At 43.8% G+C, this 14,797-nt stretch overlaps 1 protein-coding gene across 3 annotated transcripts in view; it reads right to left on the bottom strand.

The window, feature by feature from the left end:
- The window catches only part of TSPAN2 (tetraspanin 2), a 54,297-nt gene extending 42,688 nt beyond the window's left edge, over nt 1-11,609 (bottom strand). For 2 of the 3 annotated variants that reach the window (XM_023734889.1, XM_023734891.1), the window contains exon 1: nt 10,502-11,609. In XM_023734889.1, coding sequence (XP_023590657.1) covers nt 10,502-10,630 — 129 coding nt within the window. In that variant the 5' untranslated portion in view covers nt 10,631-11,609. Of the gene's footprint in view, nt 1-9,400; nt 9,649-10,501 lie in introns of those variants that run through there. The other variant, XM_023734890.1, reaches the window with a different exon arrangement.
- Between the last annotated feature and the right edge of the window lie 3,188 nt (nt 11,610-14,797).

Below are 14,797 nucleotides of genomic sequence, written 5' to 3'. Positions count from 1 at the left end.
AAAAAAGAACATAATGCTCAAAGTAGATATTTATTATTAGTTAAGCTAAACTATTGTTTGGTTTTAAGAAGACTTCAGGGGATATTTTTGGTTTACGGTTTAAAGATTATCTTAGGGCAACAGTTTCAGAAGTTCATCCAACGTTCATGGCTCCAGTAAGTCTGGAGTCGATAAGAATCTGAAATTCTGTTCTGCATTCTCCCCCTTTTGATCAGCATTCTGCTATAGAATCTTTGATCAAAATGTTCAGTAACGGTAGCTGGGCACCATCCAGTTCTTCTGGTCTCATGGCAAAAGAGGCAGTTGTTCATGGAGGCAATTAACCACACATTTCATATTCTCCTCCTATTCCTGACTGTCCTTCTTCCTCTGTTGCTCCAGGCAAATAGGGACCAATTGTTGTGCCTTAGATGGGTGCTTGCAAGCTTTTAAGACCCCAAGCACTATGCACTAGAAGCACTGAACATGTTATTAGGCCAATTAACTGTGATGTCCCGTGAAACCATGACCATAAACCTTCAAAGCAAGGCACCAAATCCCATGAGGTTTTTGGTTGTACATAAGCAACCTCAGCAGCTACTTTTTTTTTTTTTGTTGTTGTTGTGAATACATCTATCACACAACTTTTGCCAATTCAGCTTTTTACAGGTGTACAACTTATTGACAGCAATTACGATAATTGGCTGTGCAACCTGACCCTTAATTGATACAATATTTTCATCACCATTAACCCCCCCTTTCCCTCTCCCTTCTCCCCTGGTAACCACTAATAAACTTTGTTCTCTATACATTTGCCTTTCCTTGTCTTTTTATACAAGTGAGGTTATATAATATTTGTCCTTTTGTGATTGACTTATTTTACTCAGCATAATGTCTTCCAGCTCCATCCATATTGTAGCATGTATTAAGACTTCATTTCTCCTACTGGCTGAGTTCCATAGAGTTTTCAATGGCTGATTTTTCAGAAGTAGGTTGCCAGGTCTTTCTGCTGAGGTGCCTCTGGGTAGACTCAAACCGCCAACCTTTCGGTTAGCAGCAAAGCGTGTTAACAGTTTGTACCATCAGGGACTCCAACCCCCTCCATCTCCATTCCCTCTTCTCCTTTTAACCTCGGCCACGCCTTTGCATTCAGATATAACACTGCATCTCAGCCAGTGTTAAAGCACATAAGGAATGAGAGCCTGTCTCTTTCTTCTTCCTTTCCTCCTCTTGTTCCCACTCTCAACTCCTTTCCGTTTCACATTTATTAAATATCAACTATGGTCCAGTCCAGGAACCGTGCTAAGCTTTCGGGAAACAATGATGAAAACGGCATGGCTTACAGTCTAAGGTGGAAGATGATCACGTAACTAAGAAATGCAGTATAATGCAGGCCGTGTGCTGACGACGAAGAGCATGCACACTGCTGAGGGAGCAACGTGCAGTAACCATTGCCCAGCAGACGACATTAAATCTGGATTTACTTCTTGAAGAATGAGTTGGAAGTCAGTGAGCAGGGGAGGACTAGAGGGAGGAGAGAATTCCAGGCAGAGGAAACAGCATGAGTCTGCAGGAGATGAAAAGACAGCAGTGAAAGGAAATGACAGTGACATGCAAATCTGTGCCATTAAGTAGTGGATCACCAGATACACTGTAATTATATTATGTATTTTCATGGGCAAGTTATTTCAGTAGCTAACCATATTCCAGAGGATTTGCAGAACATGAAGTTACAAATTGTAAACATATGTCTTTGTGTTCAGTTTGAGTCCTAAAACTAAAGAAGCAGAAGACTACAGACCTGATTAGAAAGCCTTTAAAGCAAAGTGAATGAACAAAAAGTCTCCTTCAAGTAATGGTTATCTGCCCAAAACAAGTTATTTAGCAAGAAGCAAAACTCGTTAATGGATTTCCACTTTATTTTACTGTATTCATTTCAACTTTCCTGGGATTGTTGAGGAGATGTCTTACCTTGAGGGCACATTTTTTTTTTTTCCACTTAAAAAAAAAAGTTTCATGAACACAGACACGATCCCCAGGAAACACTGGTCCAGTGATGAGCAGGTAACTTGTACTCAAGTGAAGACAGACTGACTGGGGGGTAGGTGGTGCTGAGATGCAAAGGTCACCCCCTCCCTGGAACTGCTCCTCCAGTCTGCCCCCACCCCTCCGAAGAGGCTAAACAGCTCTGATTACAAAGAGCAAATAAATGCTACTCTGCTACCTGAAGAAGCAGCCCTGGTGGTGCAACAGTTAAGCGTTCAGTTGCTAACGGAAAGGTTAACAGTTCAAACCCGCCCAGCGGCTCCACAGGAGAAAGACCTGAAGATTTGCTCCCATAAAGGTTACAGCCTAGAAAACCCTATGAGGCAGTTCTATTTTGTCACATGTGATACTATGAGTCGGAATCGACTGAAAGGCACCTAACAACTGCTATCTGGTGACTGACTAAACCCAGCAGAAATTCTCCCTTTTAGGTAAAAAGCATCACTTAGGGAAGTTCTCACTCAGCACGTGTGCTTTTGCAGAGATGGGAAACACAATCCAGGTCAGGTGCTCTAGCCACCATTTCACTTCTTGTCTCCCACTCGAGGCTTCTGCTCTTGCTGTTTAGAATGCTCTCCTCCTCCCGCTCCACCTAGTTAACACCCACTGGCCTATAGCTCTCAGCCCTAATGTCACGTCCTCTGGCCTACATACGTACTTCCGTATCTATTATAGAATCGTATAACCATTTCTATTTAACTATTTCTGCAGCTTTTAAAATTAAGGCCTTAGCTCTGTGATGGCAGGGACAGGGTCTATGTTGCTGTATCCCAAACGCCTACCTCTCTGCCTTGCAGAGTGGGCACCCAACAAACATTTGTACAGGAACGAAGGAAGGACCTTCACAAAGGCACCTTTTAGGCTGACTATAGTGATTGTGTACAACCTTCCCCACAGCTCTCCAAGAGAATGCTTTGCAGAGTACTCTTCAAAACTGTCCGCACCTGGGAAACACTGTGTGAACACACTGTTGGATACACTCAGCAAAACACTCGCCCACAGAAAAGCCAAACAAACCCTGAGCATGTAGTATCAGCTCTGTGTTTTCCTAAGCCTGCTGAGATGTGAACTATGCACCATGAACAGCCACAAGGAATGAATCTATCCATGCCTTTTACTGGCAGGGGCATATGAACCCTCAATTCGATTGCAGTGCTTTCTCTTTCTCTCTCTCTCTATCTATATATTGCAGATATACGTACGCAGGTATGTGTGTATATATAGATGCATATATACATACATACATATATATATGTAATCAAAAACCAAACCTGTTGCCTTCAAGTCAATTCTGACTTATGGCGACCCCATGTATTACAGAGTAGAACTGCTCCATAGGGTCTTCTTGACTGTAATCTTTAAGGAAGCAGATCGCCAGGACTTTCTTCAGCAGCACCACCAGGTGGGTTAGAACCACCAACATTTAGGTTAGTAGTTGAGTGCAAACCATTTGCGCCACCCAAGGACACACATACACACACACACAAACACAGAACGCTTGAATGAAAGAATGAACAAAATCAATGCTGCATTCCTGCTTCCCCAGGGTAAACATCATGTGTACACACAACCTAATTTATTTGCAACTCTCCTTGTAAAGTCACACAAAGTCGGAAGTGACACTTCAACCCTAGAGTTTTCATTAAAAGCTTTTAAGCTAATAATCGCTCTTAGTGGCAATTCTCATCACAGATGGAATCATGTAACGGAACACTCCCTATTCTCGAGCTGATTGCAAACTCTATTATGATATCATAAGGGTAATGGAGTCTCATCTTTCAGCAGGCAAAAATCAGAAGCACATTTGCTCTGGAAGATGACACTAATTTTCTCAAAGAGGAGAAAGCCAGCTCCCAAGATTTTTATCCTATTATGCAGTGAAAGCAAAGCGAGGATTCAGATGGAACTTTCTCAAAATGAAGGATTTTATCAGAATAAACACGACGGCCAAACGCATGACATCCATGTGAAACTGCTTTCGAGGGAGCCTGCTGCCCTTGCCTTTGACGTCAGGACCAGGTGAGGCAGAATCGGGGAGCAGGAATGCGGCAGCGGGTGATGAGACAGCAGTGTGAGCTTGGAAATGCATGGCAACTTCTTAAGATACTGTGTGTCTCTGATTTCCTCTATTACTTTCCTCAAAAGATTCCACAAGAATGTGCTCATGCTAAGAAATTCCTGAAAGACTTCCTGCAGGTAAGGGTGTATTTTAAAGTCAATCAATGTTTAATTCTTGGCCCTGCAGGAAGGGCGCTACAATCCAACCACGATGGAATCAGAAGTGTTCTATTCATCTCTGGAAAGAACACTGGGCTCTATATTTGTGTCAAACACACCTTTTTCTGTTTGCTTTAGGTTATTATTAAAATTAATCTGCAGGTTCTAAACAGGGATCAACTGATATTGCTGGGAGGCAGCTTAGAAGTGTGGGGTGAATACGAAACTTGAGGGAAGAAAAGGAAAATGGGATGAAAAGCTTGCTGTGAATGATAAAGCAGATAATTTACATACAGATACTGGAAAGTTTGTTGTGTTTATTCAGTGGTTATACATAATGTTTTTTTCTTTATAAAAATACAGGGGAAAGGACGGGAAGAGTAGGGAACTGCAAAAATTAGGAGAAAGAAAACTGTAGTTTTCTTTAAACTGCAAAACAAATGTCACAGACTACTGGCTAATCATTCCAGTGAGCTGATGACTTTATCAAGTGAAGATCAAATATACAGAGAGCTGAAATCCAATCTACCAAATCACAGAAATGAATTAAACCCAATGTCTGCCTTACCTTGCCTAGGGGATAAGCTCTGGGGGGACAAAATGGTCTTTTCTAGGCTCTCTGGACTTCCTTCTTGTAGCATCCAGCTGCCCCTTATCTCAGGCTTGCCATAGGCCCTCTGAATAAATAAACACTACAATGACTATTGTGAGTCTCATTCATATCAAGCTTAATAAAAGCAAAGACAGAGCATTAAACTATTTATTTTACAGCCTAATATTTTTCAACGTGGTTGACAGAACTATTCTTGAGTAGACAAACAGGATTCTTAAATATAAACCAATAATTATCTATACTCAGTTTTAGTTGTTACGGAGAGAACAATGGAAGAAAAAAAAGTTCCAGGCTGAACTCAGTTTAGATTGGAATAAGTCAAAACATTTTGTTTTTTAAAAAGTTAGCTTGGATGGAAAACTAAAAAACCAAACCCACTGCCATTGAGTCAATTCTGACCCAGAGCGAACCTATAGGACACAGTAGACTGCCCCATAGCGTTTCCAAGGCTGTAAATCTTTACAGAAGCAGACTGCCAGGTCTTTCTCCCAAGGAGTGGCTGGTGGGTTCGAACCATTGATCTTTTGGTTAGCAGTCGAGCTCTTTAACCACTGCACCACCAGGGCTCCTAGCTTGGATGGAATTCAGTAGAAATTATGGAAAGTTTAGCTTGGTGTTCTACAGAGATTTTTTTCAATAAGAGTGTTACCAGAACACATTTGAGGTCAGGAAGGTAGGCAGCATCGGCCTTATTTACAAAAGACAAGACAGATTGAGCTTGAGCAGGAAGACCAGGTGGGCTTCAGGGATGAGAGGCAGCAGCTTCCAATGCATCTCGGCAATGTTAGGGGGCTTTGCTGACCCTGCCCGGTTCTCTTGCCTTCGGTTTATAAATTGATTCTTTCCCAATCACCACTACCAAGGGAGAAAGGGCTTGGCACACAGTCTGGAATGTTTGCCAACTGGTCTCCTAGAAAATTTTACCTCTTCTGAGTGTTTAGACTAGATAAGGATGCCCTTATGCAGGATAAGAACAAAAACATCCGCACATATAGCCCTGCGGTGTAGGGGAGTGCAGGAGATAAAAACAGGGATTCTAGGCAGTCTGGGTTTGAATCAGGCTCTGCGACTTACTAGTCTTGTGATCTTGGGCAAGTCACTTAATCTCTCTGACCCTCAGCTTCTTCGTCTTCAAAATGGAGGTAATAATAGTATCTCCTTAAGGAATTAAATGAGTTCATGTTACACACTTAAAACAGTGAATGCTTGGCACTTAGTGTTATTATTGTATTGGTAGAACTGCTGTTATATTCAAACTGAAAACTTAATCCTACTTGAAATAGGAAACACTGCTCCCACGACACCAATAACTTTGTCCTCTGCTGCCTTTCTTTACTAATTTTTATTTTAGCTCTATGCTCCCTCTTTCCATGACAGCTGGAATTCCCTTGAGTTTCCTAAACCTTCTATACTAGAAATGTCAGTGACTTTTACAGAAAGTATGTTCCCATCTCTCTTTAATCTCAGTTGTTTTTTTTTAAAGACCCAGTTAAGAGAAAAACAGGAAAAGATGTATTTATGAGAGAAAGAATAAATATATTTAGGCTAGAGCTGCCCAACAGAACTTTCTCCAATGATGAAAATTTTCTGTCTATGCCATCCAATACTGTAGCCACTACTGAGACTTAGGAACTGAATATTTAAGTTCACTTAATTTAAATTTAAATAGCCACTTGTGACTAGTAGCTACCATATTGGACAGCACAGGTCTAGAATTCACATGCTTGTCATAGCTTCAACCTTCTCTCCTCTCTAGTCTGTAGTCGTGGAGTAGTTAAGAGCACAGACTCAAGAGCCACACACAGAAACCCAGCTCTGCCATGAGCTAGCTCTGAGACCCTGGGTGGGTCATTTACACTCTGTACCTCTGTGGGATGATAATAAACTCAAACCAAACTATTTCTGGTGATTCAATTCCAAATCATAGTGGCCCCATGAATGTCAGAGTAGAACTGCACTCCATAAGGTTTTCAAGGCTGGAATCTTTTGGAATCAGATCGCCAAGCCTTTCTTCCGAGGTGCCTCTGGGTGGGTTCAAATCGCCAATCTTGGAGTTGGAAGTTGAGTGCTTAACCGTTCGTGCCACCAAGGGACTCCCTTCGTAGGGCTGCTGTGAAGATTAAAGGACTTACTATAAAAATGTGCTTAGAAAAGTACTAGCACATAGCTAGCATTTATATAATGTTTATCATTCTTCAGTTTTTGCTACTGAAATTATTTTTCTAAAATGTGTTTTGATGCCTACCCTTTCTCAATTCTCCAACTTCCTTTGCCGCTGCTCCAAACTGTTCTCAGCCCTTAACCTGCTTCTCCTATCTCTTTGTATCTGCATTTCTGGAATGCATCAAGACTAAATCTGAGGCTGGATATAATCTCTCTGGTCTCAGCCTTCACATTTTCCAAGCCAGCAGCATCTCTCATATCTCATATTCCACAGGTTCTAATAAGTTAATACAATGAAAAAAATGTGGGGTTTAAAACCAGGAGATCTGGGTATGAATTCTGACTTTGGCTTTCCCTGACTCTGATCTTAGACATACCACCGACTGTGCATGACTCTCAGCTTCCATATCTATAAAATGGGGATAACAACATCTATTTCGTGGGACTGTTGTGATACATTATCAAATGGGGGGTAATACATGTGAAAGCATTCTGCAAACTAAAACATCATACAAATACTAATTATCATTGTTATTTTTGTTCCCTATCAAATCCAAAGAGGATGAAAAGGCAGGCCAAGGTAACCCTTAGTCATCTGTAAGATGTGCTCTGAGCCCAACTGGTATTCTCATCTTCTGCCTCATTCTCTTCTTCATTCCTTAGTGACCTTGACATGATTTGTCTCGTTGGTCAGTAAAACATCACTTGCTTCAGGAGAACAGCCCTGTTGTGATATCAACTGTTGATATTAAGGTGAGAGATGGAGCTTATGTTCTCTTTCGTCACACAGGGTTGGTGAGCCCAAGATACTGCATGACTGATGTTCTAGAAATAACACAGTGAAATGAAATGGACAATGGCCAGGTGGCCACGTGGTGATTCCAGAAACCATCAATTCTTAGGGTGAAAAATCGTGTCTTAAAACAGTAACGGTAAAGTGGCAATTGGAATTAAGGGAACGGCCACAAGCAAGCCAAGAGAGACGGCCCTCCCCGCCCCATCCAGAAACAAAAAGCCATCTGTGGGTCTCTGACCTCTTCCAGCCAAGATCTAAGCTAGTGGTTTTCCAGTATGCTTCCCAGACTGACAGCACCTGCGTCACCATCCCTGTGGGTTTGTTCGAAATGCAGACTGGCTGCATCAGAATGTACATTTCAGCAAGATCCCCAGGTGATCTGTATGCACTTTAAAGTTTGAGAAGGACTGATTAGCCAAAGTTTCCCCATTGCCACCCCTTGGCGTCCACTTGGTGGCACAAAGGCGGGGCAGGTGACAAACAGTTCCTTCTCCAGGGTCAGTGAGCACAACCCTGCTAGCTGAAGCTGAACCTACTAGGTGCTGAGGGGTAGGAAGAAGGGGGACACCAGTATGACAGTCCTTGCCCTCGAGGAGCACAGATACTAGACAGGCAGTAAACTATAAGCAAAGGCAAAAAGGAGCATTGCACAAAGGCCTGAGTGCCTCAAGATCAAGGACTGTGTCTTTGAATTCCCAACACCGAGCAGGGTGCCAGGCACATAAGAGATGGTGAGCACGTTTGCTGAAAGAACTGATGACAGAGGGAGGAGTTGCCCCTTTTGACTTCATGGCCTTGAGATGCTAGAAGACTCTTGCAGCTTTGCTTGCTTGGATCTAGGACATCTGCTTGCTTTTCCTCTTGGATTGTGGATTCTACTTTCCCACTTGTACTTCTTGTATTTAGATACTACTACTCTGGTGGCACAGTGGTTAAGAACTGTGGCTGCTAACCAAAGGGTCGGCAGTTCAAATCCACCAGCTGCTCCTTGGAATCCCTGTGGGGCAGTTCTACTCTGTCCTCTAGGGTTGCTATGAGTCGGAATCGACTCAACAGCAACGGGTTTTTTTTATTTTTTAATAATGTCTTATGTTAATGAGTTTTCATTATGTGCTTCTACCATGCTTAGTACTTCACATATATTAACTCACTTTATCTGAACAAAGATCATAGTTTTGATGTTAGTGCTTTATTATGTCTATTTTATAGATTAGAAAACAGAGACTCAAAGAGGTTAAATAACTTGTCCAAGATCTCCCAGCTAGTAAATAGTAGAGCCAGGAGTAACCCCAGGTAGTGTGATGTCACTATCTACTCTCAGACTTTTAATTCCTAGACGTGTTTGAACCACGGCTCTGGTCTCTCCAGACTGGCCCCGTGGAAACTCCTTGCCTCTCTCTGCACACTAGGCCCCTGTCGTCCATGCTAGGGAGCCTGGCCACTGCAGCTCTCTTCCTACCTTGGCAGAAATCAGAAACGAAGACTATCCTATAGAGGGGCTGAGGACATTCCTATCTGCCTTCTAGGGTGGTCTAGTTTTCGGACGGACTCCCAAAGAACACTTTCTTTAGGTATTTTTTTCTTACCAGAGTTTCTGACAGGTGGTAGGTAGCTCTGAAGTTACTGTTTGAGAAGTTTCGGAGACAGGAGGAGAGATGGCCTCTGTAAGCGTCAGTTGAATCAAATGTTTTCATTCCCAAACCAATGAGACACCCACTGTCCTAAAAGCGCCTGTTAGGCATCACCAAGTGAAAATCCAAAGCTGCGTTAATGTTGAGAAGGAAAAGACAGCAACTTCAAACTTGCCATATATGGCATGTGACTTCAACAATGAACAGTCCTGCTTCCTGTTGGTCGGTAACAGGGAGCAGCATAGTACAGCACAATGATAGGAAAATGCTGAGCATACAACAATAAACCAAGGAATAAACAGCGCCCAGGTTTTTCTGTAAGCCAACATGTGTGGCTTGGTGGGTTGTGGTGTTTTATTTATATTGCTATGCAACGGGGGAAAAAAATAAAGGTGATTTCAACGAGAGACACAGGAATATGCCCTGCTATCTGATCGTTGTGTCCGAATTTAGACATGACAGATGCTGGGAGGGGTTTCGAGTGAGACATCAACCATTACAGAAATTAATTTAGTGGGGCTAATGGTTAGGCTATACTTTTGCTTTTTAAAATTCAATGGTGAACAGAGTCAGCGGCTCTTGGCAAAGGAGTGTTATGCTGGCTCTGGCAGGACTGAGTTGAATGTTTATGAAGCCAGGAGCAGAGCCGAGGAAAACTAAAACCAAGTTGCCAGAAGGAGGTTGCAAATCAATTCATCAAATTGTGGATCACAAAGAATGTCCCGCCCCAGCTCCACGCCTGCCTTCTGGTGAGTTTCTGACAGGAAAGGAAGTGCTGTCACCCAGAAGGACCCTATACCTCAGAAGGGCAGGCACATAAGCATCTAAGGTTGTGTGACAATGTCACACGGTAAGTTATAGCTAAAGCCTATCTTCTCAGGAAAACGATCCTCCACCCCTTCCCCAGACTCCCCGGCAAACCCTGACAACCAGGAAAAAACAACTTCAGAAACTAGGGTGGGGCTTTTCTGGAATCAGGTTTCCTTAGTTTCAGTGAAGGTAGATATCTAGACACATTTATCCCAAACAACGGTTTTCCCCCAAATCGTTAAGTACCTGTTTCAGTTTGTTGCTTTCCCTTTGGTTGTGCATGTAAACATGGAAAGGCTGCCTGGAACTGCTGCTGTTCTGAGACTCCCAGTCCCTGCCACTTCTGCAATGGAACTGAGAGAGAGAGTCCCCCATATTTCCCTCCTGGGTTCACTCCATGCAAAGAACAAACCAACAGGTAATGAGCAGGCAGGGATAGATAGGCCCATGGATCAGATCTTAGCTCAGTCCTCCAGATAAAGTTGGTAACTGATTATCTGCAAATCAGGAAGGCCGCTGGTACAAAGTTCCCTAACCTGCAGGTCTATTCATTCATTCTACAAACATTTATACCAACGTCTCCTATGTGCTAGGCACTGTTCTAGGCCCCAAGGATATAGCAGTGAACAAAACAGAAAAAAAATTCCTGCTCTCAGAGCACTTAAGTTCTGTTGGGGAAAAATCCATGTATACAAAAGGAGAAGATAATGTCTAGTTATCCTAAAATGAAGTCAAGACACAAGTCACTTGAACACATTAAGTGAATCGGGAAAGAAAGCTAATATTTACTGAATGCTTCCTATGTGTCAGGTACTAAATAACAAAAGTAATAATTAATGCTTATTGAGCGCTCATCATGTACCAGGCTATAGTAAGGTGAGGTCAGATGCTTTACTATTTCCTTTTAATCCTCTCAACAACTCTATTATTCTATTGATACAGATGAGAAAACAGAGGCCTAGAAGTTAGAAAAACATGCCTAAGCTCATCCCGCTGGTGAGTGACAGAGGTGGGATCTCTGCTCTCCAGTCGGCCTGGTCCCTTCGTCAGATGGTCGCTAACACTCACCCTTGCTCCATTCCTCTGCTCGTGGATGGTGTGTCACCCCCTCATCTTTGCCCATCTGGATTCTACCCATTTTTCAAGGTTCAGTTTAAGCATTCACTTCTTCAGGAGAATTTCCTGACTCCTCACTATTACTGTGATCCTTTCCCTAAATTTTTAATTAGATCATATACATATATCAAGGAAACCCTGGTGGCATAGTGGTTAAGCGCTACGCCTGCTAACCAAAAGGTCAGCCGTTTGAATCCACCAGGTGCTCCTTGGAAACCCTATGGGGCAGTTCTACTCTGTCCTCTAGGGTCGCTATGAGTCAAAATCAACTCGACGGCAATGGATTTGGTTTTTTTTTTTTTGGTATATATATAAAATGTCAAGAAGCCCTGGTGGCTCTAACCAAAAGGTTGGCGGTTCAACCCTACCCAGCGGCTCTGTGGGAAAAAGACCTGGCAATCTGCTTCTGTAAAGATTACAGGCAAGAAAACCCTATGGGGCAGTTCTACTCAGCTATATGGGGTCACTATGAGTAGGAATCCAACTAAACGGCACCCAACAACAATATAAAATGTCAGGGAGCCCCTTGGTGGTGCGAACAGGTAGCTCAGCTGTTAACCGAAAGGCTGGAGTCTGCTCAGAGGTGCCTTGGAAGAAAGGGCTGGCAGTCTACTTCTGAAAAATCAGCCATTGAAAACCCTATGGAGCACAGTTCTACCCTGACACACATAGGGTTGCCATGAGTCAGAGCTGACTCGACAGTAACTGCTTTGGTTTTTCGGTTTATAAAACGTCAGACCTAACACCAGTGGCTAACACATGGTAGGCACTCAAACATTGCTTTGTTCCTACTCCCTTCCTGACTGTGTTTATGGTCAGAGTGTGAAATTTGTCACTTGATTACACACCATCTTATTTGTTTTATTGTTCTATATGCATTGGTCTTGTTTCCTAACCAGACTGGCAGCTTTTAAAGAACAGGAACAGTGTTTTATATTTATATACAACATATCACTGTTTAATAGTGTGGTTCTCAAACCTAAGTGTGCATCAGAATTACCTGGAGGTCCTGTTAAACAGTTTGCTGGGTCCCACCCCCCAGAGTTTCTGATTCAGCCGGTCTGAGGTGGATCCGAGAATCTGCATTTCTGACAAGTTTCCAGGTGATGCTGACGCTGCTGGTCTGGGAACCACACTTTGAGAACACATTGGCTTACCTGAACATAACACTGGGCTTAGGAAAACGTAGGCTGAGTATGAGTCCCATCTCTGCCACTCATTATGCATGCGACCTTGGGCAAGTTAATTAACCTATTTGAGCCTCCGTTTCCTTATGTGTAAAAATGGGAATAATAATAGTATGCGCCTCAGGACTGTTGTGAGGATTAAAAGTAATGAATGTAATGTGCTAAGCACGGTTCCTGACACATTGCAAACAATCTATAAATGTGACCTATTATCCCTGGAAAGGCTGGCACAATATCAGGAACTAAATATGCACTGAGTCAAGCCTAAGGATTCCTTCTCAGGCTGATAGAAAACTTCTTTTGAATTTGCAAGCAGTGAGAGTGAAAGGTGTTGCGGAAGCAGGACATCTATAATTCACAGCTTTTGAAATAAAGCCAGACTATTAAAAAACACAACATAAAGGCCCTTTAAGGAGACCTGCTGGCACAAAGATTAAGCGCTCAGCAGCTAACTTTCAGTTGAAGGGTTGGTGGTTCGAACCCACCAGCTGCTCTGCGGGAGAAAAGACCTGATGATCTGCTCTGGTAAAGATTCCAAACCAAAACCAAACTCATTGCTCTTGAGTCAATTTCGATTCATAGTGATCCTATAGGACAGAGCAGAACTGCTCCATAGGTTTTTTTTCCAAGGCTATAATCTTTACAGTGGATCCCTGGTGGTACAGCTTGGCTGCTAACCAAAGGCCAGCAGTTCAAATCCACCAGCCACTCCTTGGAAACCCTATGGGACAGTTAGTTCTAGTCTGTCCTATAGGGTCACTATGAGTTGGAATCTACTCAATGGCAACAGAAGTAGACTGCCACATCTTTCTCCCACAGAGCCACTGGTGGGTTTGAACTGCCAAGCTTCCAGTTAACAGTCAAGTGCTTAACCACTGCATCACCAGGGCTCCTCCATAAAGATTACAGCCTAGGAAACCATATGGGGCAGTTCTACTCTGTCACATTGGGTCACTATGAGTCAAAATGCCCTTCTCTATAGTATGTTGGATGAAAATGACTATGTTGACAAAAGCCACGTGTATTTTTTAAAATTTAGGGGCTGTCCAAAGGGTACCTTCTTCACAGTTTCTACTGCTTTTTGGATGCTGAAGATGGCAACTTGGCCTCTGAAGAGTTTTGAGTTGCTGGAGTCACCCTGGCATCTGGGCTAACGGGCTTGGCAGACACAGAGCCCAACACTCAATAATTAATTAGTTGCAGTCATGGGAAGACAACCTCCCCAGGGCAGGTAGGGCAACCACCCTCCTCCATCCTAGCAGTTTCAAAGCACCCAGGCCCCTGCTGCTCCCTCCCTGGTCTAAGATACCTCCACCTCCCCTGCCCCAAAGCAACAAATACATTTTCCCTCAGAGCCTACCTGGGAAGTTACACTGGCTAACATTCTCTTAAAGAAAACCCAAGGAGGAAGGTGCAGACAAAACAATTTTCAGATCTTGTCTCACAGTCCTCCAGGGCTTGGGACTTGGAATCCAAGGAGCTGCAATGGTCTAGCCCTAACCTTGCCCCAATAATATCCCAGACATGGGTCGCGGCCTCACTTCTCCAGCCCTATTTCTCAGTGAGCTACTAATCCCAGGAATTCTGTCAGTTCAATAAAACCCTGCAAGGTTGAAGGAGATCACCTCTGGGAGCATTATTAGTATTTAACTGAGGCTGCAGGCTGGGGGTTGTAGATAGATGCTGCTACCCCTTTCGAAGCCCCTCCCTTCCCCACTCCCTCTCATCCAGCTGTATCCTCCCCTAATGCTCAGAAATAGAACCAGTGACACTTCCCCCACCCCACTTTCACTCCTACCCCAATTTCCTAGACAAACCATCACAGGCAGGTGGTGGCTTCACATACTCTGGATGGGGCACCACGCCCGCCAGCCTGAGCGCAGGGGTTTTCTCTTCGACTGCCGCGGTCAGGCCTGGCTCCAGCGCGAAGGCAGGGCGAAAAGGGGGTGTGTGTGCACGGGAGGCTGGAGGGGAGCTGGGCCGCCAAAGACCCAACCAACCCTTCATGAGGTGAGGCGAGGCTGGTGTCCGGGAGATAAAAAGCAGGGAAGAGCTCACAGTGTCTTTCTCCTTTCCATCATTTCTCGTTGCTCAACCTCTCTTTCCGTTCTCTCCCCCTCCACCCCTCCCCTCCCTCTTTGGCTGCCTTTCTCTAGCCTCGGCCTTTTTGAACACCCCAGCCTTCTCCCCGGAGCCCAGCTTGGACTCCGCAGCGGTCAGCTCCCCAGTGCGCGCCCCC

This window comes from Trichechus manatus, unplaced genomic scaffold, assembly GCF_000243295.1.
Source record: "Trichechus manatus latirostris isolate Lorelei unplaced genomic scaffold, TriManLat1.0 scaffold00073, whole genome shotgun sequence".
Classification (NCBI taxonomy): Eukaryota; Metazoa; Chordata; class Mammalia; order Sirenia; family Trichechidae; genus Trichechus; species Trichechus manatus.
The sequence above is the reverse complement of the archived record's forward strand: the minus strand, read 5'-3'. Positions and strand labels throughout refer to the sequence as shown.